The sequence below is a fragment of the Phyllostomus hastatus genome, unplaced genomic scaffold, assembly GCF_019186645.2.
Source record: "Phyllostomus hastatus isolate PE091 unplaced genomic scaffold, TTU_PhHast_1.1 phas_contig_549, whole genome shotgun sequence".
Classification (NCBI taxonomy): Eukaryota; Metazoa; Chordata; class Mammalia; order Chiroptera; family Phyllostomidae; genus Phyllostomus; species Phyllostomus hastatus.
The window spans coordinates 369,911-397,816 of NW_025333907.1; the positions used below are offsets into that span (position 1 = coordinate 369,911).

General features: G+C 40.5%; 1 protein-coding gene and 2 pseudogenes across 1 annotated transcript; 1 reads left to right on the forward strand and 2 right to left on the reverse strand.

The window, feature by feature from the left end:
• Positions 1–2,561: 2,561 nt before the first annotated feature.
• LOC123824166 (vomeronasal type-1 receptor 4-like) lies at positions 2,562–3,578 on the forward strand. The gene has a single exon (XM_045847284.1). It carries the CDS (start codon positions 2,640–2,642, stop codon positions 3,576–3,578), a length of 939 nt encoding a protein of 312 aa, XP_045703240.1. The 5' UTR covers positions 2,562–2,639.
• A 3,706-nt stretch (positions 3,579–7,284) lies between these two features.
• On the reverse strand, positions 7,285–27,053 carry LOC123824116 (annotated as a pseudogene).
• LOC123824146 lies at positions 9,130–10,079 on the reverse strand (annotated as a pseudogene).
• Positions 27,054–27,906: the final 853 nt, after the last annotated feature.

Sequence of the window (27,906 nt, forward strand, 5' to 3'; positions counted from 1 at the left end):
TTTTTTAAATTTTTTTAACGGGCTGTTGCAATGTACTTGCTAGTATTAATTTTACATCTTTGCATCTATAGGGAGAGATGAGGTTTTCTGTTGTATTCTATTTGGTACAGTTTTGAAGATTTCAGTGTCTGTGTTCAATTTAATGTCATTTGGAGATTTTACTTCCTCTTCAATTCTTTTCAGTTGGGCAGGTAGCATGGCCTTATCCAATATTTAAAATAGTGATAGAATTTTCATGTTAAGCCATCTCCATATTGGTGCTTTGAATTGTGTAGGACATTTTTATAAACTTGTCTCTTCCTTCTGTAGATATTTTTCTGTTTAGACTTCCTATCTCTATTGGGATCAATATTAGTAAAGTATATTTTCCTGGAAAACTTTCATACTGTCACAATTTTCTAAGTTTGCTTTGGGTTTATGCAATTTTTTTCCACTGATTTCAATGATCAATTATTGACATCATGTTCTTTTCATTACTGTTACTAAATTGAAAATCCCACTGAGCAGCTTTGAGTGAGTCCATTTCTCTGCATATAACATGAAATATGGGGCAGCTCAGGAGTCCAAAGATTGATAAAGAATTATATTTTGGGTAGAAAAACTTCTCAGGGAAGTAGATAGTCAGCAAGGCAAACATGCTACACTGCCAGTCCCTCATGGGCAGAACCCCAGCATTTCCTGCTCTGTCATTGGAGACTCTGGAATCATGGAAAACAGGCATCATGGAAAACAAAGTGTGTCTCCTAATGTCATCAGCCTCTTGGTAGATACTCACTAAATACTTGTAATTGTTTCCCATAACTGGTAATTGGAACAAAGTTTTAAAAAAATATTCTCAGCTCCCAAGCCTATCAGTGTCAGTGCTGCTACAGATGAAGTGATAATTGCAGAACTGAGGGGAGGGGAGGTCATCGATTTACAACATATACCTTGGAGTTTGGCTGTCTCCCTACTACATGTACTGACAGCTGACTTCACCATCAGCCAGTGTGCAGGGAGCAGGAAGAAGTTGGTGGGTTTTCTCTTTATCAATCTGAGAGGTAGAGACTGTAAGGGAAGGCATTGTATCAGGAGTCCAGGTAAGTGAATATACTGGACAAAGGGATCTTGTGTGAGTAAAACTGGTCCTGCTCCAAAGCCACAAAGACAGGGAAAAAATTTCTGACTCTTGAGCTGAGCTGGTAAAGAGAGATGGGTCCTAGAACTGCACCAGTTCTTGATGGCTCCTGATGTGATAGTGTGGTCCTCACTCACAGTCCTGGTTGTTTAATCCAGCAATCATGAATCTAATTTTTAATGTGCTTAAGGGCTGGAGTTCTGGAGTTAGTCTCTATTCAGCCTAATTTACAGGAATCATAGACCTAATTTTTAGGTTTCTAGAGGTGCACCTGTAGTATCTGGATGCTTTTCAATCTATAGGAATCATCAGACCCAGTGTAGAAAGTATGTTTCAGGGAAGTTACTGAAATAAAAATGTTTCTTCTTACTTTGGGTGTATAATTTGAAAACCATGTTTAATAATTTTGTATATTTTTCCTGTGGAGACACTTTCACTACTTAAATAAGCAGCATTTAAAATATAACTTTAAAATTTTCAGACAGTACTTTCAGGTTCAAATATACATTTTGATATTTCTGTTGCTCTTAAATATTATAATACCAATCCAACACATGTATGTCATTTACACAATACACAAGTGTTTTGCCTTAACATTACATTTTGCATATGTGCCTTGTATATTAATATATTTCACAGAAATCTTGCCTTACTGCTAAGAATCTTATTTCACTCAGTTATTAATAAGTATGTACATTACCTGAAATTATTAATCATCTTGTTTCTACAATACATTTGTTTGTCAGGTATCAGTGTTTCTTCTTCCATAGTTTCCTTGACTCATGTAATTGAGTTTTTTCCCTGGAATAAAGCAAATGAGTCTTTCTGTTGCATTCCTAATATTGCACCATTCTTGCATTTGTTACATCCAACCTGTCAGGGGCAGGGACCTACAATTTATTCTCAGCCAGTGCATCTGTTATATGAAGATCTCTAAAGCTTTATTCAAAGTTTCTATTTGCCTATAGGATAAGTCTTCATAATAAAAATAGTCTACATTTGATGTTACAAAACTTTAAAAATAAAATACCACCAATAGAAATCAAAATGACACAATTGAAAAACAATTGGTTTCTTTGAAGAACACAGGTAACTGGTATGTTAGTGTATTATGGATTAAATGCACTTTGTTAGCAGCACAGCCAGGGTCAAATCCTCAATCTTATTCTCACCAGGTTGTGAATTTAGATGAAACTCTTATCTTCTGTGTGTTGATGGGGTCCTCACCTTTATGAGAAATGCAGTAGTGTCTGCAACTTGAACTTGTGAGGGATAAAGAAGTTATTTCATGTATGGTCTCAGTAGCAGCAATTAATCTTTTGAAAGTGTGCTTTAATGCTTACACATTTAACTCTTGGAAGCTTCTAAATGACAGAAGAACTAACTCAGTATCTCATGGGAACTCTTGATAAGTGGAAAATATTGGGATTTAGCTGACATCATACATGTGGCCTATGCCTCATATTCCCATGCAGGATCCTCTAGTTCGGAAGACAAAGACCAGTCCCTGACAACACAAGGCATGGCCACTAGATATTTGGCCATAGGAATGACCTTTTCCCTACAGACTATTGGAATCCTGGGGAATTTCTCTCTGCTTTCCCATAATCTCTTCATTTACTTTGCTGGGTACAGGCTGAGGCCCACACATTTGATTGTCAACAACCTGCTTGTGGCCAATGCCTTGGTTCTGTTCTCTAATGGAATTCATGTTACAATGATATATTTTGGGTGGTACCACCATCTCAGTGATTTTGGATGTAGATTTTTCCCCTATTTACGTGGCATTGGCAGGGGTGTGTCCATTGGCACCACCTGCCTCCTGAGTGTCTTCCAGGCCATCACCATCAGCCCCACAAACTCCAGGTTGGCAGGGTTTAAACAAAAAGCTCCTGAGTACATTGTCCCTTTAATTTCATTGTGGTGGGTCCTGCAGATGCTGGTAAATGTAGTTATTCCTTTATTTATGTCGGGCAATTTGAGCAACAAAAACATAACAAAGAGGAAAAATTGGGGATTCTGTTCCAGTCTTTATGCTGATGAAACCACAGACTCATTATTTGCAGCATTGTTAGCATCTCCTGATGTTGTATGTTTCGTACTCATACTCTGGGCCAGTGGCTCCATGGTCTTCATCCTGTACAGACACCAGCAGAGGGTCCGACACATTCATGTAACTCCTATCTCCTCCCAATCCTCCCCCGAGTCCAGAGCTACCAAAAACATCCTTCTCCTGGTGAGCACCTTTGTCTTTTTTAACACACTTTCCTCCACCTTTCTTATTGCTGTGATTGTTTTTAATAATACCAGCTTGTTTCTCCCTGGTATCAATGCATTAATTGTTATGTGTTTCCCAACTTTCATTCCCTTCTTGATGATGACCCAGGACTCCACTGTCTCCAAGTTCAGCTTTGCCTGGATAAGGAATGTAAAATCTCCTAATCTTATGAGAAATATGTAAAGTGCATGTATTTTAATTTAATGTACCTTAAATTGTTAGTCCATTAAATTGTATGTAAATTTGGTGTATCACACTAAATTCTGCAGAAATGAGCAAGACATGGAAGCCTAAGAAAAGTTAAATGAATGAGGATCACCCTTGGCTGGTCCCTGCTGAAGATGAAGACAGCAGTGCTGGAGGGAAATTCAGTCCATGAGGAAAGCTTGTGGCAGCCTGTTATGATCTTGTACATGACACCCTGGAGAGGCAGTGGTCTGTTTATTTCAAATAATGTTATTCTGAAGGTAGATGAGCATGTTTGACACATTTTCAAGTAGAAATGGCCAGATTTAACTGGAGTGGGGCATAGGGGAACATAAAGTTACATTTTAGCTCGTTTGAGCTACATCATGGGAGTGTGACAATTTTGAAAAGACGTGAATTGCACTGAATTGGGACTATAGGAGGCAGATATTTCCCTTTTGTGAAAAGGATTTGGCATGTTGGTAAAAAGGTCTGGAGGCGCACACTCTTGTCTCTAAAGTGATGACATTAATTCATGGTAGAAACTTCCATTAAATCTGTGGCAGTGCAATGAGGGGCATTTGAAAGGCAGACAGAAATGCCTTCTGTGTATTGGAGTTTGTGTTCCATTGTTCTGCAAAGAGCCAAGTGGGTATTTCCTTAATTTTATTTGTTTTTGTATTGTTTTCTCTGTATTTACTTTCAAAGCTGATACAAAGTATTGATAATCCAACAATTTGAAAAAGGAATTATTTTGACCTAATATATTGAACCTTGTACCACAATAAAAATCCCTATTTTCAGCTGATAGGAGACCCTTCAATATTTACTCTAAGTTACAATGGAATCTAAGATCACAATGGAATAAGAGGAAAAAAGATATATAGAAACATACATACGTACAATTGTATGTGCCCATATTTATGTTTGTGTGGTCAGCGTATACATATGTGTGTATGTGTCTGCCTATGGTCTGTGTGTGGGTATATCTGCATTTGGACTGTATGTATGTCTATATAGTCAGTCAATATATTAGAAAATTTATATTAAGAATAATTTAGAATTGTACTAATTATAACAAATATTAAAGTGTTTGTTACCTGATGTGTTTATTGCTATTGTAGTTTTTTTTTTTAATTATAAATATAGCCCTGGCTAGTGTGGCTCAGTGGATTGAGTGCCAGCCTGTGTACCAAAAGGTTGCCAGTTCAATTCCTGGTCAGGGCGCATGCCAGGGTTGTGGACCAGGTTCCCAGTTGGGGTTGTGCAAGAAGCAACCAATTGATATTTCTCTCACACATTGATGTTTCTCTCCCTCTCTTTCTCCCTCCCTTCCCCTCTCTAAAAATAAATAAGTAAAATCTTTAAAAGAAATTATGAATCCCTGGCTGGCGTAGCTCAGTGGATTGAGCAGGGACTGGGAACCAAAGTGTCCCAGGTTCGATTCCCAGCCAGGGTACATTCCTGGGTTGCAGGCCATAACCCCCAGCAACCGCACATTGATGTTTCTCTCTCTCTCTCTCTCCCTCCCTTCCCTCCCTAAAAATAAATAAATAAAATATTAAAAAAAAGAAATTATGAATACAGATATTTGGATTAATTTTAGTCTTTTTCCTCTTTTCTTTTTTTTCTTTATTTTTTTATTGTTGGCACTATTACAGGTATCCCCATCCCCCCCAAATACCCCCCTGGCTCTGCCTACCTCCACCCAATCCTCACCCCCTTCCATCTGCCTAATTGTTAAAATTACATAACATGTATTTAATTTTACTTCTTGGCATATCCCTTAAATACATAGTCAATGAATATAGTTTAAAATATTTCATTTTTAAAGGACTTATTCTATTAAATTTAATATAGTGTTGACACATTTGCTTATCAACAAGGGTAAAATCTACACCCTTTTCATTTCTGATATCTTGACAGTGAGGATGAATGATGACTGAGTCCTACACAAATAGCTTATATCACCTTAGCAGGAGGAGACTGACGTGGTGATGTACCCTGAGCGTATCACAGCCTGCTCAGCCTGCTCTAACACAGTTCTCCAGAATGAGTGGCTGAGAAACAATTTCTATCTCAGCCCCTGTGGACTTTATAATGTACTGAAAAAGAGAGATAGTAAATGAATTCTATAATGTTAGGAAGTAATAACTCATGTGAAGAAAAATAAAGCCTAGTAATAGATTGCCATCGGGGAGACTCCCCCTTCCCAAAGGGAAGGCTTTTCGGGGTATAATTTGGGCCACTACCAAAGTACAAAGGGGAGTCACCACCCATAATATTTGTAACCAGAGAACATTTTAGGAGTGTTATGATAGCTATCATAGGCCACAGATTCTCTGAGAAACCTAAAAAAAAAAACCCACAAATTCTTGAGTTTTACCCTACACTTAAATGAGAACCTCTGAGGTGGGAGTCCAGGTGTCTGCATTTTTAACAAGGGTCAGGTACATACATTATTTTGAACATCTTTGTCCTAAATCGTGCATTACTGTCCCCACGACTGTATACTGTGAGGGTGGCGTCACAGTGTACCTTGTAATGGGATGGTTTCAGGGCAGAGTCTCCAGCAAAGACCTGTCATGAATGCTCCACCAACCTGATCACCACTTCTGGTCCTGTCAGTCTCCAGATTCAGCCATGGCAAAGTCAGGTCGGTTCACTCATGGAACTGTACAGTCAGGGCCCCAGAACCGGCTGCCTGACTGACCTGAATGCTGAGTTTCCTCATGCTTAACCCACTTTTCAAAGCTTGACACCCCCAGGTGAAAGCAGCCTAATGCACACCTAAACCTACCACACCCAGGATCCTTATGGTACCAATAAAGTCCACCCTTCACCTTGAATAGTGTTCAGGAGTGTGTTCTGAAATCACACTGCTTGATTTGAACCCTAAGCTGTGTGCCTTTAAGTAAGTTATTAAACTTGCCTATGTCTCATTGGTTCTTTAAAATATTATCTAAGGTTTGTTTGGTGAAAGAGATGTAGTTAAAACAGTGCCTGCCAAACAGGCAATTAATTAAACCATCATTATTGGTCCTAGTGAGGGAGGGATCACTATTCCCTCCCATCTTCTGGGTCATCTTTATCATCTTTAGTGATCACTTGTCCTGTGGAGCCGGTGGGTCTGCCCTCACCAATTTGTTCTGCGCCCCCCAAACAGGCGTCTGATAAAGCTCATCCATATCTGCCTTTCTAAGTTCCAACCCCGCTTCACTCCATTCCCAAACGTCGACAGGGCTTCAAGTCGTCAAATGTTTTCTCTTCAGTCTCACCGCTGCACCGCTTCTCAGGTTGCGGCTCCACCCAATCCATTGTTTGTTCACAGGCTCCTCAAGATTCTAGCTCCCTGAGAGTTCACAGATGCAGTGACTGAACTTCCGGTAAGATGGCCGCTCCCACTGGGGCTCCGCCGTCAGAGCCCTCAGGCGCCGCTATCTTTCCATTTCCCCAGAGCCTAAAAATTACACGAGTTGGTCCACGTTGGCCTTGGACATGCTCCGGCCACTGAAAACCTAGCACAATATTGTTGACCAGGGGGAGACTGCCACGTGTCCCACCGGTGATTTCGACTTCTGTTGGCTACATGGAAAGGCTGAGGCCCTGTTGGCCTTTTGGGTCTCCGTTGGGGAGGTGGGCGTGGTCACGTTACGTCTAGAGCCACGCCCACGCCCAGAAGATCAACAGTCCTGAGGCGTCCTTAGCGACAGCCGGTGAGGGGACTTGGGGGCCAGGGTACCGCGAGTGGAATCGGTTTGGAAGACAATTGGGACTTTGGCAGCTGCTCGGAGTCTTGAGAAGCCCAGCAGCAGGTGGGTCGGCACCTGCGCGGGTCTGCGGACTGGGGGCCTGTGAGGCGAGAGAAGGGCCGTTCTGGGGACTTTGGGTTTGGCCACTGCGGAGTTTGGCTTGGTGATCCTCCTTTTGGATGAAGAATATGAAGACAGTAATGACCGAGATTCCAGCTGTGGGGATCTGCTGTCGGGTGGGTGATGCTACGTGGCTCAGTGATCAAGAGCCGGGTGGTAGGTGTCAGTCAGTGAACGTAGTGTTTTGGCCGGAATCGCGATTTACTGGGAGTGGTGGAGGGGGTTGTTAATAAATGGGAGTTTCTGGTTCACATTTCACATTTAATTTGGAATCAGGTCAACGATGGAGGGCATGTGGGGTCAGCCATGGCATGGTGACTCTGTGGGTTCAAAACTAGAGGCCTGGGGATCAGTGCTGAGGGCTTGTGCGATCACTGGTCGGGAAGGCTGTGTGTGGTCACTGGTAGGGCTGTGGGGTTAGTGTTGGGGAGGCTTGAGGTCAGTGACAGGAGAGTCTGTGGGGTATTCATAATGTGGAGGCTGTGGGAATTAAGGATGAGGAATATTGGGGTGCAGGAGTGAAGTCATTGGGGGTTATAGGAGCTTGGAGAAGACACTGATGGGTGTGGGGAATCAATATTTATGAGTTTGGGGGGCAGGTCATTGAACGGAGTTCCATGAACCACCGAGTTGGCCGTGTGACCTGGTCGTGACTGGGAGACCTAAGTATCGGCATCTGACTGGTGCGCTGATGGGAGCTGTCACTTTGAGAGGCCTGTGGGGATAGTGATGGGGAAGGACTCCCTGGGGATCCTTGACTTGGGTCTCCAGCCTGTATGATAAGAAGGAACTTCATGTTGTCACAGCCTCCGTTCCTCCCAACACCTTACCAGCTGTTCCCATCAAGCCACTCCTCAAACCTATTCCTCTGTCCAAGTAGCCCCTTCCCTTGATCCATACAAGTGAAATGTTTTTAAATGATCAGAGTCAAAGGAAATCCAAACTGATACGTCTAAACATATTTGCTTGTATATGCATAGAATGTGGCTGGAAGGAGTAACCAAATTCTAGGGAAACTGCTTCCTGGGAGAGGACTTGGGTGGCTGAAGGACCACTCAGTTTCTCTGGGTGAAGACTGAGAGAGACTTCATCCCATGTCCTTTGTATATTATGAATGTTGAACCATGTGAACTATTACTTGTTTTTAAAATTATTAAGTAGTATACTTATTAGTGATTTTATCTGTTATTAGATTAAAACTATAAATAACTTTGGGAAGATAAGACATGTATAAAGCACTCAATTATCCATTTTCTTTTCTTGTTTTTTGTTTTCATGTAGACAATGATACCTTTGTTAGCATCCTAAACTTTTTACACCCTGAAATCACAGAAATAAGCACAATTATACTGATTATGTTCATACTTTTTACACCGTATGTTTTCACTTTTTAAAAATAATTTTAAAAAAGATTTTATTTATTTATTTTTAGAGAGGGAAGGGAGGGAGATAGAGAGAGAGAAACATCAATGTGCGGTTGCTGGGGGTTATGACCTGCAACCCAGGCATGTACCGTGGCTGAGAATCGAACCTGCGACATTTTGGTTTGCAGCCCACGCTCAATCCACTGAGCTACACCAGCCAGGGCTGTTTTGACTTTTTTAAAAGAGAAGTAATTCTTTATTTCCTTGTTTCACAAATAAAGCTGGCTGAGCTGGTTGTTTTTTGGTGATTAGTCAGAGGCCAAATCCTATATCTTCGTCCAACTCCTCTGACTCTTCCTTCACTTCAACCTTGGCTGGGGCTGGGGCAGCAGCAAGAGCAGCTGTGGTGGCAGTGGCCACAGGGGCAGCAGCCAGAAAAGCAGATGGATCAGCCAAGAAGGCCTTGACCTTTTCAGCAAGTGGGAAGGTGTAATCAGTGTCCACAGACAAAGACAGAACCTGCTTGTTATCCATTGATGACAGAATGGGGTACCGATGGAACAGTTGGTTAATCAATCTGCAGACACACGCTGGCAACATTGTGGACACCCTCCAGGGAGAAGGAATGCAGAGTTTCCTCTGTGGTGTCAAGCGCTTCTGGGTTGTAGATGCTGTCATTGTCAAACACCTGCTAGATGGTCAGCCCAAAGGAGAAGGGGGAGATGTTCAGCGTGTTCAGCAGTGTAGCTTCGCTGGCTCCCACCTTGTCTCCAGTCTTAATCAGCTGTACATCACTCAGGATTTCAGTGGTGCCCCTGGAGATTTTAGTGGTGATGCCTAAAGCCTGGAAGGAGGTCTTCTCCATCCCCTGACCTGTGTTCTGGGCTGGCACAGTGACTTCACAAGGGGCAATGGCACCAGCACATGCAGCAGCTGGTACCTTATTGGTGAGCAGTATGTCCCTGATCTAGTGAGATCCTTCTTGGTGAACACAAAGCCCACACTTCCCTGGATATGCAGCAACAATTTCTCCAGAGCTGGGTTGTTTTCCAGATGCTCTCGGATCACCTTGTGTATCATGGTGTTCTTGCCCATCAGCACTACAGCCTTCCTATAGAGGTAGATGTGGATCTGCTGCATCTGCTTGGAGCCCACTTTGTCACCTCACACAGTGAAGCATTTTGGATAATCATCCAGAAGTTCGATGATCTTAAGGAAGTAGTTGGACTTCCAGGTTGCCCTGTCTTCCCTGGGCATCACGGCAGTGCATCAGGGAGTGCCACTCAGGGTGGATCTCTCACTCATTTGTACTCTTGCCTTTTTTATTCTGTTTCCTTATAGTTTATTTTGCTTTGTAAGCTTCTATGAGTGTGTTATCATTATTTGTGTACATGGCTGAGTGTGAGTTTGCACAGGTTATGTATATGTACATATGTGTCTGAGGGTGCAACTGAAATTGTACATAAGTGACTTAATGCATATGTAAAAGAGTTTATGGACTGTATTTCAGTGCACAAGTGTGCATGTAAGTGTATATTTGAATATCTGTAAGTTAATCTGTGTTAATAGTATTGATTGTCCACCAGCAATAGTATTGGTTATGATTCTATCACTGACTTGATGTTGAAGGCAGCTGCATCATGAATGAGGCTGAAATTGTAGATTTTTTAGCAGGAATCCTAAAAAATTAAATTCAAGTTGTGATTTATATTTTGTAATTAAGTACAAAAGGATACTTCTTTCATTCCTGAAAATTCAGGAAAATATAAGTGTGCAGGAGTGCATTGACCACTTGATGATATGGAACTAAATAAGCAGCATTGGCATGTTTGATAGTCCCATTAATGGTAAAATCTGCCCATCAAATTATCCCATTCTGGTGCTTTATTTATGAGGAACTCTTGTAGAATATACTTTCTTTCTTCTATGTACATGATTCCAAGCCTAGTTCCTATTGGGGTCATTACAGGTAAAATATATTTTCCACAAAATTTCCATGTAAGTTGACATTGACTTGAACAAATGATTGCAATGTACCTTACTGACACCATGTTTTTCCAGTTACTTCCCTCTCTTTTTAAATCCTAAGATATTTTGACTCATTCCATTTCTTCAATCAAAACGCCAGTGATGGTCCACCCCATTTGTATGAAGATTGGGAAAGAACTCACTTTGGATAGAACTTCCCAATGAAATAAACGTCCAGTGAAACACTAGGCTCACCCCTGTCCCTTGGGGGTCAGACCTCAGCACCCCCTGCTGTCTGTCCTCTATGGGAGACCCTGCCTGCTCCAGGGATCGTAGAAATAAGAGCCTCTTACAAATACTGCAGTAGTCTCTAAGGGATGCTGGCAGAACATTTGGAATTATTCTTGGTAATTAGCAACTTGGAAGAATGTTTTCAGAAATATTCTCAGCTCCCAGGCCTATTAGTGCCAATGCTGTTACCACTGAAGTGATAATTGTAGTTCAGAGGGGAGGGGAGGTCACAGAATCACAACTCATAACTCAGGGTCTGGCTGCCTCCTTCTCACACACAGTTTGGCTCCTATGAACATCACACTGAGGCCACAGTCCTGACAGCAGGAAGGAGTTAGGTGAGTATTTTCAACTTCAGTCTGAGAGGCAGAGTCTATAAGGGAACTTACAGTCAGGGTGGGTAGGAGCTCACATCTGGAGAAGCAAATCATCTAGAGCAGAAACAGGTCTAGTGCCAAAGCTGAAAGGAGGAGGATTCTTGAGGCACAAACTGAGTTTGTGAAGACTGGCAGGTTACCTTATTTCAATTCTACCGCTCCTAATGTAATTTATTGCAATTTGTGTGGATCGTGGATGCTGGTTTTTTAATAATGCAGCAAAGACATATGTATAGACTATGCAATGAAGTCTTTGTTTTAAAAATCCTTCACAGGAAGGTAGTCAACAGGGAACAGAGGAAAGTAGGTGCCATGTAGGGAGCTGGATGTAAAGGAGGTGGGAGACAGAGACAGCCATCACCAGGGGGCGGTTTCTTCTGCTGCCTGATTGGACAGTTTAACAAAGTTAATGAAGTCATCCAGTGTGACCTGAGCTGGTGGCAGGATGCAGAGCTGGGGAGGTCCCCTGAATCATTACCAGAATGGAGTGTAGAAGAGGAACAGGGAAGAACATCAAGACCTTTAACTTTATTTTAAAGTTGAAAATTAAAGATATTGGTAATGATTCTCTGTGTAAAGTATCTTGGGTCTCTCATGCAAGCAATTTGAGTAAATGTATTGTTCCACTGTTACTTCATAGGAAACTAGTTTCTGAGGTCCAGCTACAAAGGATAGCTAAACATTGTGACATCATATATTAGTTTAGATCAGTGATATTTCTCTCTTGATTTGAACTCATAAAGCTGCTGTACCAACAATCAAGTTAAGAAAATGTGATATTTTAAAGTCTTTGGAATTTTAAGTTGTAAAACAGTGAGTACATTGAGTTGCACATGCATGCAAAAAATAAATAAAAATTTGGTAGGATGTAATTTGGAATGAATTTGCTTGCTATGTAATTTTTCCCTTCAAGAAATAAGGAAATGTTTCAAGGGTTAGTTATAAAATAAATCCATGCCTATGATGATGAGTAGGATGGAACTAATTAAATAACCTAATTATGAAGAGAAGCAGTGGATATCAGTCTTTTTTGACTTACCCTGTGTGTGTGATATATCTAATGGAAGCAGTGGCTGTGTGTTGACAAACATCTGGTATCTGTTTTCAGGGAAGACGATTTCCCTCTAGAAGTCAGAGGAGGAACTTTCAAAGAGTAACTTAATGATTTGGGGATCTTCAGTAGCAGGGGAAAGAAGTCAGAGATGTCAGTGTTTTTCAGAATTAAATTATTTTGTGATGCTTTCTGTCTCTCAAAAGCAGTTGTAATGTTGTTCCCAGACCTAGTTCTCATCTTCTTACTATTGAAACTCACTCAGTGCACATGCTTCTATACCCCCCTTTTCATTGTGTGAAACAGACATGTTTTACTGTCTTTAACAATTCTGACATTATTTTAACAGTCCTACTTAATAACCCTCCATTTATAAACAAGTAGTCATATGTTTGATAACTAATGACAATTCAGGGTCTCCTGTGCAATGTTTTATCTTCTGTTCATGTTTCATGTCCCTCTACTTAGCACATAATTATTCAATTATACACTCCTCCATGATTGGGACAGAAAAGAGTGTTCTCTTTTTATTGGCACATTGAACCATCTGTGCATTTAAGGAACTTTGTCTGAGATATTGTTTTAGGGTCATACTGAAATCAGGTTCTCTGAAGATTTATAGGTGATATTTGCCTGTGAAACAAGCATCAGACATAAATGGAGAATTGCCACAACTTAAAAAGTTAAGAGGCAGCAAATCTTTCTTTTAAAAAATTCACAAAATATACAAACACGAGTGCACAGGTGTGTGGAGTATTAGAAACACATAGCTAAGTCTGAGGTTTTAACAGCACAGTGATTAAACACATTGTCAAGGACTGAAGCTGTGTCATATTGGATGGTGATTTTAAACACATCATTTATCCCTGGCTCAGGTGGTTGGTGCATTGTCCCCATAAGGCAATGTTGCAGATTCATACAAGAAGCAACCACTGAATATATAAATAAGTGAAACAACAAATGGAAGTTTCTTTCTCTCTCTCCTTCTCCCCCATCCCTTTCCCATGCCCTCCCTATAAAATAAAATAAGTCTATTAAAAAAACATCATTCAGCTTTTCTCTACCTAGGTTCCTTCATTTGTAAAAGGGGAATTATGCAGCAGTTACCTCATAAAGTTGCTGTAAAGTTATACATATAAAACATTGAGTAACGTGTGTATTCAGATTTTTTGGTAATCTTGATTAATATAAGATCATCCCTGACTTCTGGCCAGGATGGAGGCATAGGTGGACACACTGTGTCTCCTTGCACAACCAAAATAAGGACAACAAAAAGTTAGATATAAAAAAATAACCAGTACTGACAGAAAATTGAACTGTATGGAAGTCTGACAACCAAGGAGCTAAAATAGATACTTTCATCCAGGCCAGTAGGAGGGGTGGAGTTGGTAGTCCGATGGAGAGGGGTCACAGCAAAGCAGTGGCTAGCAGGCCCCGGGCATGAAGGCAACAGCTGGCAGACCCAGAGAGGCAGTGGATTGTGGGGGGGCGTGGGGCACAAGGTGGCTGGTGGACCAGGCGGTCCACATTCTTGCACAGATAAACCAGGTAAAACTGGGGAGCGAGACAGACCACACAACCCAGGGCCCCAGTGTGGGGAAATAAAGCCTCAAAACACCAATTGAAAACACCTGTGGGGGTTGAGGTGCTGGGATAGATTCCCAGCCTCACAGGAGAGTTTGTTGGAGAGACCCACAGGATCCCAGGACATACACAAACCCACCCACACGGGAATCAGCACCAGAAGGACCCAGTTTGCTTGGGGGAAGAGGAGGAAGTGAATGAAATCCAGCAGAGAGAGGAGTAAGCTCCATTGTTCCCTCTCGGATCCCTGCCCCACAAACAGCATCACAACCCAGAGGCTGGGTTGCCCCACCCTGGTGAACACCTAAGGCTTCACCCGTCACTACATAACACGTGCATCAAGACAAAAAAAATGGCCCAGATGAAAGAACAGATCAAAACTCCAGAAAAAATACAACTAAGTGATGAAGAGATAGCCAACCTATCAGATGCACAGTTGAAATCACTGGTGATCAGGATGCTCACAGAATTGGTTGAATTTGGCCACAAATTAGATGAAAAAATGAAGGCTATGCTAAGTGAAATAAAGGAAAATGCACAGGGAACCAATAGTGATGGGAAGGAAACTGGTACTCAAATCAATGGTGTGGACCAGAAGGAAGAAAGAAACAACCAAACAGAAAAGAATGAAGAAATAAGAATTCAAAAATATGAAGGGAAGCTTAGGAATCTCCAGGACATCTTCAAACGTTCCCACATCCAAATTATAGGGGTACCAGAAGGAGAGGAGGAAGAGCAACAAGTGGAAAACTTATTTGAACAAATAAAAAGGAGAACTTCCCCAATCTGGCAAAGGAAATAGACTTTCAGGAAGTCCAGGAAGCTCAGAAAGTCCCAAAGAAGTTGGACCCAAGGAGAAATACACCAAGGCACATCATAATTACATTACCCAAGATTAAAATGAAGGAGAGAGTCCTAGAAGCAGCAGGAGATGAGGAGACAGTAACCTACAAATGAGTTCCCATCAGACTGTCAGCTGATTTCTCAAAAGAGACCTTGCAGGCAAGAAGGGGCTGGAAAGAAGTATTCCAAGTCATGAAAGGCAAGGACCTACATCCAAGATTGCTCTGTCCAGCAAAGCTTTAATTTAGAATGGAAGGGCAGATCAAGTGCTTCTCAGATAAGTTCAAATTAAAGGAGTTCATCATCACCAAGCCCTTATTATATGGAATGTTAAAGGGACTTATCTAAGAAAAAGAAGAAAAAAAGTATGTACAGTAAAATGACAGCAAACTCACAATTATTAGCATCCACACCTAAAACAAAAACAAAAACAAACTAAGCAAACAACTAGAATAGGAACAGAATCACAGAAATGGAGATCACATGGAGGGTTAGCAACAGGGAAGTAGGAGGAGGGGGGGAAGGTAAAGAGAATAAGTAGCATAGATGGTATGTAGAAAATAGGGGGTGGGTAAGAATAGTATGGGAAATATAGAAGCTAAAGAAGTTATAAGTATGACACATGGACATGAACTAAAGTGGGGGAATGTGGGTGAGAGAAAGTGTTCAGGGTGGAGGGGAATGAAGGGGGAAAATGGCACAACTGTAATAGCATAACCAATAAAATATATTTTTTTAAAAAATATATGGCCTCATCTGCTAGCCTTTTAAACAAATTTCAAGGGCGGTTTTACAGTTCCTCTACCTTTATCTGGGTGATTCAGTGCCATGGTTTGCTTGTTGAGCTGTTTTGATCTTGGCCTTGCCAGCACATGGGCTTATACCCAAAATAAGACTAGCCTGTCGCTTATTCATTTTCTGTTCAAATCCTCCTTTATAGTAGGAGGAAAGGCTAGGCATGGAAATCTTTGCAGTTTTTGTGATTACTTGTTCTAGAAGTTTCCAGATCTGAAATGCATAGTACCCTGTAGATGCAAAAGCTGCAACACCCAGTCCGTCCTGGTCCATCTTCACGTCCAGCCTTTTGGTTGGGGGAGGCAGTCATGGCAATGCTGCTGAGGGAGATGCGGTATCCTGGGCTAGAGACATGTCTTCAAAATGGAAAAGAAGTTATTAAAAAGACAGATTTGGACCACCAATAATCATCAGACTTATATATACGACTTCAGTCTAATTCAACTTGATCTCCTTCAACCATTAAAAAATTTTTAGAATGGGCCCTGGCTGGCATAGCTCAGTGGATTGAGCATGGGCTGCGAACCAAAGTGTCGCAGGTTCAATTCCCAGTCAGGATAAATGCCTGGATTGCAGTCCATGACCCCCAGCAACCACACATTGATGTTTCTCTCTCTCTCTATCTCCCTCCCTTCCCTCTCTAAAAATAAATAAATAAAATCTTTTAAAAAAAATTTTTAGAATTGCCCTGGCTAGTGTTGCTTAGTGGGTTGAGCCCTGTCCTGTGAACTGGAAGGCCTCAGGTTTGATTCTCAGTCACAGCATATGCCCGGGTTTCAGGCCAGGTCCTCAGTTTGGGGTGTACGAGGGGCAACTACTTGATGTATCTTTCATGTATGCATCAATGTTCTCTCCCTCTCTTTCTTCCTCCCCCTCTTTCTAAAAATAAATAAGTAAAATCTTTAAAAATATTTTTAGAATGTACAGGAGTGGGCAAAAGTAGGTTTAGAGTTGTTCATATGGAAAAGGACATGCAGGTTATGATTATTACAATAATAATAAATCTGTATGCACAAGAAGAAAATAAGTAAACCTACTTTTACTATTTTACTATTTACTATTACTCCAAGGTAATAGTTTATCTCAAACCTATTTTAATAAATTGTATATGTAGTAATTTGCATCTATATATTCTGCCTTTGTCATTTTAAAGCATTTTAAACATCTTTGATAATTAGAATAGCCCTGTTGAAATGAAAGGTTTAAACAAACTGTCACTGACTTTAATATATTGTTGAACAAGAAGAGGTAGCTCAAAGCTTTAAATTGGAATGAACTTGGTAAAAACAGGTCTGGGAATGTTTGAGAAATTTGTCTTTGTTACCTGACCACTTTTCTACTTTTTTTCAGTGAACTCCATAAGAACAGAGTATTTTCAACAAAGTAGCATAACCAGTGCTTTGAAATGAAAAGTGGTGACCTAAAACCTCACAGCACTTTGGTAAAGCAGAATGTAAATGAACTATCAGTTTGTTCAGAATACATACCTGTATATGCCCAATTGGAAGATAAGTGGAATGAAAAACATCAATCCCAGTTAGTATTAAAAGCACTGGGGGAAGAAATATCACAGAAAAATAAAGAAAAAGATGTTATGAAGAAAAAAATGGAATGTATATTTGCATAATTTACAATGAATAATTTTATAAAAATTGCTAACAAAAGTCAAAATATAATACCTGGGATTTTTCTTCTCCAAAGAAGAAATTGAACCAATTGGGTAATTTGTTCTCTGAAATGCTGAGCAATTTCCAATGCACAAGAAGTAAGTATACAAAATAGGGTAAATCATAAAACGTGTGTATGGACGAAAAGCTTCAGTAATTCCAATTTGCTGCCTCATCAAGGTACTGTACATATACCACATGAATGTAATAGAAATGGCACAGATTCTGAGGACACAATTCACATTTTATTTACAGTTTAAGACTAATGTAAATCTTGAGTTCTCATACCCATACACCTATTCCTTTCCTTAACTTCACTTAAACTTAAATGCGTGGATTGTCAAACAAAGACTGTCAACGAATATTTACCATGCTACATGTAACACACAGGAACAACTTTTAACAGAAATTTATTGACCTTTCCCCCAACATTTTAAACTATAAATATAGGTATCAAAAACAATTCCCAACATATTTTCAGTATTACTAGTAGTCAGCATCCACACCTTTTCAAAAGCTAAAACAATTTGCGACACTATTCATTGTACCTGCTACTTTAGACAATTTAAACTGAAGCTCTTTTTTACTAGGCAAGATGGATAAAGCATGACATTTCTCTTTTTCCTTCTTGAGATTGTGATTTTTAGAAAACACATGCTTCCACAGCCATCTGACAATTCTCACTACACATTCTCTGAAAACATTGTGTGTGTACATATTCTAACTATATTCCTACCAATGTCCAGTCATGTTTACTGGCTGGTATTCATTTACTGAGTGTGTGGGCATTTTGCATTGTAATATTTAATCAAGACATTAACATGAGTAGGAGATAGTTGTTTAGGACAAACTTGAGATCCACTAAAATTGATTGTCCTTCTGGTGGCCATGGAAACCTTGTATTTTATTTGGACATCATTAGACATCTTACTTCTTTTTTTCAGTTTTTTTTTATTACAGTTGACAGACATCTTAGCTCTTGAAGTATAACTCTAATGCTACATGAATTGTGCCATTTTGATAACAGTGGTGTATGCTCAGCATTCCACTGGACTTATTTATTCCCTTCATATTGCTTACAAATCTAAGTGCTGGAGGAGCTTCTGGGCGCTTAGGTCCACTTTCTACTTTCAATATATGCATCCTGTTTTCATAATTTGTCCTTTGTGGCCCAATAATCACATCTGTCCACCTTGTAAGTATCATGTCTTCATCATCTTCAAGGCCCCAGCTAACCATACCATTGCCTAATCCTTCTGGTGGTTCTTAAAGTTCTTTTAACAAGCAGAAGTTATGAAGAATGTTAACTCCTGTAGAGACTGTGGTCTTCTGCACCCCAACGCTATATTTAGATATTAGCTAACAAAAAAGTATTCAAAACTAGCAAGTATCTTAGGGAAAGGAATGCATGTATTTGTAAGAATTTATAAGTGGGAATTTGTGGTAAGTGGAAAATACTGGATTTTAGTTGCCAAGATGAAACTGAATTCATGTTTCTATGCAGGATCCTCTGACTATGAATGTGTCATCATGGGAAATGGACACTGGGGACTTGGTAATGGGAGTTACATTCTTATTACAGACTGTATTTGGAGTTTTAGGAAATGGCTGTCTTCAATGTGGTTATAACTTTTGTATAACTGGATCCAGGGTGAGGTCCATCCACTTCATTCTGAAGCACCTAATTGTAGCCAACTCCTTAGTTATTGTATTTAAAGAAGTCCCCGAGACAATGGAAGCTTTTCAGTTGAAAATTGTCCTCAGTGATTTTGGATGCAAACTTGTTTTTTATATTCACAGACTGGGCAGGGATGTGTGCATTGCCACCACCTGCCTCCTGAGCATTTTCCAGGCCATCACCATCAGCTCCATGAGCTCCAGGTGGGCAGACCTTAAAGTGAAAGCTCCCAAGTACATTGTCCCTACAGTTTTCCTGTGCTGGGTCCTGAACATGCTGACCGACATCATTTATCTTCTTTATATGACTGCCAAGTACAATGATAAAACCATTACAAAGAAACAACTTGGGATACTGTGCTAGGAGAGGTAATAACAAAATCACACAATTTCTCTCTGCATTACTTAACAAGTGTTAACACTGTTTTGGGGGATCATGCTCTGGGCCAGTGTCTCCATGGTGTTCATCCTGTACAGACACAAGCAGAGGGTCTAATACATTCAGAGGCCTCTGGTCTCCTCCCTATCTTCCCCCAAGTCCAGAGCTACCAACACCATCCTTCTCCTAGTGAGTGCCTATGTATCTTCTTACACCATGTCCTCCCTTTTTTCACTTTATGTGACTGTTTCTGATGCCACTAGGTGGCTGATGAACATGAATGCCCTATCTAACTGGTTTTTCCCATCAGCCAGCCCCTTCCTTTTTCTGAATAATGACTTCAGAGGCTCAGGCTCTTTGTCTGCAGAAGGAATGCCCAAATTCCCTAAACTGTTTAAATAGCTGTAACTAACTTTGTTTTTAATTCTCATCCAAGGACATTTTTCATTGCTTTTAGAGAGATGAAGGGAGTAAGGGAAACATTGATGTGAGAATGAAATGTTGTTCGACTTGCCTGCACCTGGACCCGGGATTGAACCCACAACCTACTCATGTCTCCTGGCCGGAAATTGAATCCACAACCTTCTGGCTATAGGACCATGCTCCAGCCAGCTAGCCACAGTGGCCAGAGCTCTTTATTTTTTTTTACGATGTTACCAAATTTATTTAATCATTAATTCTAGTTATTTAAGCACCACACTGTGCAGAAACAACAGAGAGGGTAAGGGTGTGAACATCATAGAATTAATAATGTAGTAGGAACAGCAGGCACTAAGCTAAATATTTGTGAAATACTTTTGAAAATTTCCTTGTTAAATGTTGCAGTGGAGAAGTTCAGAGTCTAAGAATCCATTGAAATTTGGGAATACATAATTTGGAGATAATGGAAAGTTTAAGAGTATGTAACTCTAAACTCACTACAAAAATGTCCCTGTAATTCACTGGTTAGAGGGGTGTAAGAAGAGTTGAGTAAAATGGAAAAGTCTGTGTGATGATCAGTCAAGAGCATGAGAAGGATAAATAATCACTTTGCTACAAATGGCCTTAGATAGAGCTGGAGATAAAAATACAGAGTCCAGCAAAATAACACCCCTCTTTTTATTTTATTACAAAGTCTTCTGTTACAAAATCATAAGCATGTAATTCTCTACACAACAATACTCAAGCATACCATATGACATTTTAGGTGAAATGTTCAAATTAAAACTAAATTATTACACCAATATTATTACCCTACCAACCACCCTTAAGCAGGCTTTACTTCTGCAGGACCCTGTAGTTTATCATACACTGCAAGGCCAGAAAGGCTGGGTTGTGTGTTTCTATCTTAAATTTATATATGTACATCTACATTTGAACTTATACATCTCTCCATCTATCTACCAGTTTATTTTGGGGGTAGCATATTTTACAAACTCTTTGTAGGTAAAAATGGTCAGAATATCCTGGTTGTGGTATCATGTGCAAAGGAAGCAGGTTTGGAGGTTTTAATAGGAATTAAACTCAGAAAAGAGGAATATGAAACTATAAAAAAGAAAAGACTGGATTTTTGGATTCTGGAAGGTAGAACATTGTTTATTAAGCCATAACACTAATTGGCCTGTTGGGAAGACAGGCTTCTTTTTTTAAATATATTTTTTAAAGATTTTATTTATTTATTTTTAGAGAGGGAAGGGAGGGAGAAAGAGAGAGGGAGAGAGAGAGAGAAACATCAATGTGCGGTTGCTGGGGGCTGTGGCGTGCAACCCAGGCATGTGCCCTGACTGGGAATTGAACTGGCGACACTTTGGTTTGCAGCCCTTGCTCAATCCACTGAGCTACACCAGCCAGGGCAAGACAGGCTTCTTAGTGGACTCTGTGCTTGCAACATGGGGACTCATGTGCTTGCAATGTGTTTGTGGTAGAGCCACCAGCTGTTCTCTCGTCCTAGAGGAGCCGAGGAAGAGGCTGGCAGGGTGGTGGCAGGGGGTGGTGGTGGTGAAGGTCATGGAATTGTTTTGTTAGGTGGAGGGGTGTTGCTTTTTTGAAATGTGCAAGGATATAAAATTTACAGAATCAATACCAAATGGAGAATCCTGTTGCTGGGGGAAGTTAACACTGTCCACAACGACCCCTCTGAAGAGGATGACTGGAAGCCCATGTCTGAAAACCTCTGGACCTGCCCCACACACCTTGTCTCTTGGCAGATTTTAATCTTTGTCTTTTCACTGTAATGAACCATAACTGTGAGCCAAACAGTCTTCAGTGATTTCTGTCAGTGCTTCCAGTTCTGCTGAAGCATTTAATACTTAGAATAAATAGTCGAAAAACCATAGATAGGGAATTTAAGAACATTTGAGACAAATATAATCAATCTTATACTAATAAATTAGGGAGTTAAAAATGAAGAGTCAATTTCTCTAAAATATAGAATATAAAAATTGGATTTAAAAGAATTATAAACCTTTTGAGACAGCATGGATGGACCTGGAGATTGTTATGCCAAGTGGCATAAGCCAGTCAGATAAAGATAAATATCATATGATCTCACTCATATGTGGAATCTAGTGAACAAAATAAACTGATGAAGAAAACAAAAGCAGAGGCATGGATACATGGAACAGATTAACAGCTGTCATAAGGGAGAGTGGAGGAGGCACTGGCCAAAACAAGGTGAAGGGACTAGTTTTCTTGTGATAATATTAATAAAAAAAAACATTGAAGAAGTTATATTAAAATGCACTTTTATTTTTTCACCTCTCACCTGTTAAAGATCTCACCCCCAGCTGTGAATACAGGTAGTGGATGGATGTTGGGCCAGTGGCATCTGTTGTCTATGATCAAAAGTGGAACTTGGAGCACTTTTTTTATTTGTAATTTTTGGAATTGTGAGAACAGCCCTGGCCAAGTGGCTCAGTTTGTTGGAGTGTCACCCTATATGGCAAAAAGGTTGTGGGTTCAATCCTGGGCCGGGGTGTGTATGGGAGGCAACCAATCGATATTTTTCCCTGTCTCACTTCTTCTCTCCCTAAAAATCAATAAACATATCCTCCAGTGAGGATTTAAAAAAATGTGAAAACAGCCTCAGTTGCCTGTGATTAATCAAACATCCAATGGTGTGGTGCACTCTTGGGAAAATTTGTCAGAAGCAAAGACAGTGTAGAAATGGGGAGTGGATAGCTATGGGATTTTCATTTCTGCATTTCTCTTGGGAAGTTTCATTTACAAATTTTCTTTCTGTTTTACCAAGGATGTCTGTATAGAACACTGTCTTGGAAAGTAGGCGTAGTGTTTTTCTCTGGGATACAGAATAGATTTGTTGTTCATGAAGGACAATGAAGATAATATTTCTGGGCAAAGGCTGGGAATGTGTGAGGCTTGGGGGACAAAAAGAACCAATGCAAATAATAAGCTCATGTTACTTGCTGTGCTGTGAATAATAAAGTCCTTTCCTCTCAGGAGTCTTGGATCTTCTAACTGCATCCATGAAACCGTTGTGGGATAACTTATTCACAGGTAATTCAGGTGAAATCTTGGACCCTTCATACTTCTAAAAGTAACTATATGTGATTATATATATGCTCATGTGTGTGTATGTACACACATGTATGTACACAGAGACAGACATATGTACACACAAACATGCACACTTTTCCCCCTCTTAATAGGTTGGATTATGTTAAAAGAAACCTCACCATGGCTAGTGTGGCTCAGTCGATTGAGTGCTGGCCTGTGAACGGAAATGTCACTGGTTTGATTGCCAGTTAGGACACATGCCTGGGTTGCAGGCTGAGTTTCCCAGTTGGGGACATGCGAGAGGCAAATGGTCAATGTATCTCTTGCACATAGACATTTCTCTCCCACTCTTTCTCCCTCCCTTCCCATCTCTCTAAAAATAAATACATAAAATCTTTTTTTTTTTTAAAGGAGGCTCACCTACTCTTTAAATAAGGCTGGGCTTAGGTTGTGTAGGTGGGGTGTAAATTTTGGAAAGCAAATTGATCACTGTAAAAATGGTAAAGAAAGTAAATAGTTGGGGCAGGGAGGGGGCCTGGGAGAGAGCAGAGAATGGGCAGTGGGGCAGGACTTTGCATGGGTGGGAAGGGAAGAGCTGAGAGTCTTAATGGCAGAGCAGCACAGAAGGACTTTAGAAGAAAAGCAATTACTGCCAAGAGTTTATTAAATCATTTGCTGTAGGGTATACTGGCACCTACCTCTCAAAAATAGACTCTTTTGTGAGGCAATTACAAGGGGGAACTAGAGTCTATGTGTGGGTGGATGGATTTTGCAGGAAAAACTAAATCTAGGATAGTGGAGATCCTCAGTGTAAATTATGGGAATGAGTAAAAAGACTTGGGTAGACTTCAGACTTTTCAGGCCATGGATTTTGTGGTGTTACACAAATTCCTAAGGTGAGCTACTCACCAGTGATACCTGGGTTATGTGTGGATTAACATAAGTGGAAGAACAAGGCTGTTATTCCAGTGAGTAGATGAGATATGATGAAAAAATGGAGATGGAAAGTTGGGAGGCCCGGAGAAGAGTCGGGAGATGGAAGTAGGGGTGATTGTGTTGGGACAGGAAAGAGTTAGTAGGGTGGGGACTGTGGGCTCCTTTTCTTTGTTTGGTCTCCTGTCTCCAGAATTCTTTGAAACTGTTCCATTGCTCTGTGATGCAGGCGTGGAATTCTAGTGATGATCGTGTACCCTCAGTGCTCAGGTTTCCAAGGTCACAGTGTACTTAAGATGATGAACTTATTTTTATCGGTGTTTGGGTAACTCAGAGACAAAATCAGGTATGGGAACACTGAACTCAAACCCCAGCATAGCCTGCCTTTTGCCTGTTCCTCTTCCCGCTTTACTCCTGGACACATTGCTGAGGTCCAAGTCCAAGCTGTGGTCCATAGGGATAGACCTGCTCTGTATGGGCTTTTGAGGAACGGGTGAGTATGGCCCATATCCCCATTGCTGTAGCAGAGTTTCTGGGCACCCTGGGAGGGCACCAGAGACAGAGGGGGACAAAGTCACGATAGGGCCTCTGTGTAGGAGCCCATTATCTGTGAGCCACTCTCGTAGCAGAGGATCGTGCAGGACAGTAATCTCTGCATTTAACATCTTACAGCTTACACTGTGATAGGAGCACAGAAGGTATATGCTGATGCCATGTGAAGTGAATCTTCAGAAAACTCAGGAGTGACTTCTCAAATTCATCTCATTTGAGTAAGAATCCCAGAGGGCTAAGAAGGGGAGGGAATGGTGGTTTTCAGGTGAATGTCATGTCTCAGTTCAGTTGCAGTATCCTTCCTTCCTTACAAAGTGACAGGTTCAAACTACTTCATTTCCTCCTATTCTTATTCAGTGGAAGGTTAGTCCTTTAGAATATTTTGCAGTAAACAGTCCACAGAGCCACACCAGCCAGGGCTGCATCAGCTCTATAATGTAAATACAGATAGAGCTATATTAATATGCTTTCTAAAATTGAGGAAATAATTATTTTACTTTTGAAAAATCATGGGCCAAAACTCCTCATGACTTTCCTCTCCAAATGGCTATTCTTCCTCTGCTTCAGGATTAATGGGAGGCCCCACTTTAACCTTATTTCCTCACCTGAGAGACCTGAGAGTGCACCTCAAACCTGTTTCTTGCCAACATGTCCAATTGACATCTTCATAGAATAGAACAGATACTGCTGTCTACAGTTCCCCAAATCCATGCAATTTTATCCCAGGCAGTGTGAATTTTTTTCATAGTCAATTCTCATTTCATAACTTAATAGTCAGAAAAAGCCTACTTTTGTGCTCTCCTTTGTCACACTGTTGGTCAACCTGTTTATTTTTACATGAAAAATTTTTAAATTTTTTTAATTTTAATTGTTGTTCCAGTACAGTTTTCTGTCTTTTACTCCCATCCCAGCCCACCCCGCAGTCCTCCCCAGAAAATGTTTAAATATACTCATGTCCCTTCATAGCATCATATTTCAAATTACTATAATCTCTCTACATATAGGATGTACAAAACTCATCCCTGGTCCCTGTTGACTCTGCTTTCTGAAACAGAATTTACCCTAAATTCCATGGTGCTCATGAATCTGTGAAGGCTTATTTTTCTTTCTTCAGTTTCTCAAATGACCACTTCAAATGGTGTTCCTCTTGAGGAGATTTTTTTCTACAACTCACTAATAGTTAATTCCTGTGAAAATTAATTTTGTCAGGTTGAAAGCTATAAATTCTATGGCTTCTCCATAATTTTCAAATTGTTTTAGGTAAAAAAATTTTTTATTGATTGATTTTTAGAGAGAGAGAAACATGGATTTATTGTTCCACTTACTTATGCATTCATTGGTTGAGTCTTGCACAATGTGCCCTAACTGGGGATTGAACCCAAAATGTTGGCATATCAGGATGATGCTCTAACCAACTGAGCTCCTCATTCTGGGTAGGAACAACTCTTTAATACTACATAGACTATGAATTTATCCACCACAGATGTTAATAAGATTCCAGTGGCATAAGAATTAACATGGTAATTTTATATTTTATTTATAGTTGATATTCAACTTATTATTAGGAACAGAAATTCTGTTTTGTTTACTACTATCTTAGAACTGTTTCAGAAGTGTGCTTAAACTCTGAGAGGATTAATGAATAGGCAACTAAACATTGTGCATATACACACAATTTACGTTTTTCTGGTAATTGCAGGGGATTTTGTGTTCCTTCTCCAGGCGAAGCAGGGCCAGGGCCCTCTGGAGTCATGGCTCATGAAAATGTAGGGGCTGACAGCTGGGAAACAGACAGCAATCAGCGTAGTGCTCTTCACCAGCCACAAACTGGGTCTGTCAAAAAGAGCCAAACAAATGTGAAAGGTGGAGGAGAGGGAATAAAAAGACACAAAGGTGCTCACCAGGACAAGGATGCTCTGGGTGCCCCTGGACTCAGAGGATCTGGGGGAGAGACTGTTGCTGTGTATGTATCAGACCCGCTGTTTGTGCCTGTATAGAATGAGGGCTATGGAGACACTTGCCCAGATCATAAGCCCCAAACAGAAAACATCATGGAACAATCCCAACACCAAATACACTATATACATTGACTTTGTGATTCTTTCATGAAGGACAGAGGAACAGTAGCCATAGTCTCTCCTCTTTGTGATATTTTTGTTGTTCAGCTTGCCAGTCACATACACAGGAACCACACAATTTATCATCATGTGCAGAGTCCAGCAGAAGAAGGTGGAGGTGCCCATGTGCCTGGCTGCTTTTGCTTTAAGTGGAGCCCACCTGGAGTTTGTGGGGCTGATGGTGATGGCCTGGAGGACACTCAGGAGGCAGGTGGTACCCACAGACACTTCCATGCTCACGCTGTAAATATAGAAAACAAGTTTGCATCCAATATCCCCGAAAAAATGCTTCAGCCCAAAAGCGGCCATTGTTTCGGGTACAGCTTTAAAAAGAATGACTAAGGAGTTGGCAACAGTCAGGTGCCTGTGGATCAGATCTGCAGGCCTCAGCCTGTGTTCTGTGAGATGAAGACAGAGATAATGGTAGAGAAGGGAGAAATTCCCAAGGATTCCAAATACTGTCTGCAGTAAAAACATGACACCTATCTCCCAGTTGTTGGTTGCCATCCTCTCAGTTCTCAGGGACTGATACTGTCTCCAGAGCCAGAGATTTCTACATGGAACACGAGGGAAGAAATGGGAGGAAATCAAGATTCCCCATTTGCATTCATTCTGACTTAGAAGTAATCACTTAAAGTATTTCTTTATGAATTGTGTTCTTAGAGTTGAATATGTCACCTTGAAAGCTTCCTTAAAGAATGAGTCACAGTTGTGAAGGCAGAACACGTAGTACATGCTTATTGTTCCTAATGCCGTGAGATTAGCAGCACTATTACTCTTCTGAAATTGTAAGGAGGGTTTAGATAGAGAAAAGCTAATGCTTTGTCTAAATTCAGTACTTACAAAAGGCAAGGTGGGGTCTTGAACCTGACTGGCCTGATAAAAAGACAGTGCAAAGAAACATTGTACTATTCTAACCAGCTAGTTAGCTATGTTCTTTAAATAATGTAGACAAGTGTTCAGTCATTTTCATATCTCATCATATTTGATTGGTTGTCTTGTATAATTTCTAATGTTTCCACTGTGTAAAGATTTATTGTATAAATTAGTACCAAATTGTGAATAAAGACTTACCTGTTTAATACAATGTGTATGCACTGATTGTAGTATAATTTTATAGGGATCTGCTCCAGGACATGTAGTATTTAAACAATATGCAACAGGCCCTACATTGGTATGGCAACAGAAAAAATTAATTTGCTTTTATGACAGAACCAACTGACACTTGTCACAGAAGTCATGGAACACTGTGAGAGTAGAGAGTAAATATCACCAAACCTCAATCATATAGTTACCTATATCAATGCCTGACTTAAGCAAAAATGCCAACAAGGCAAGTTTTGTGAAAGATACTAAAACA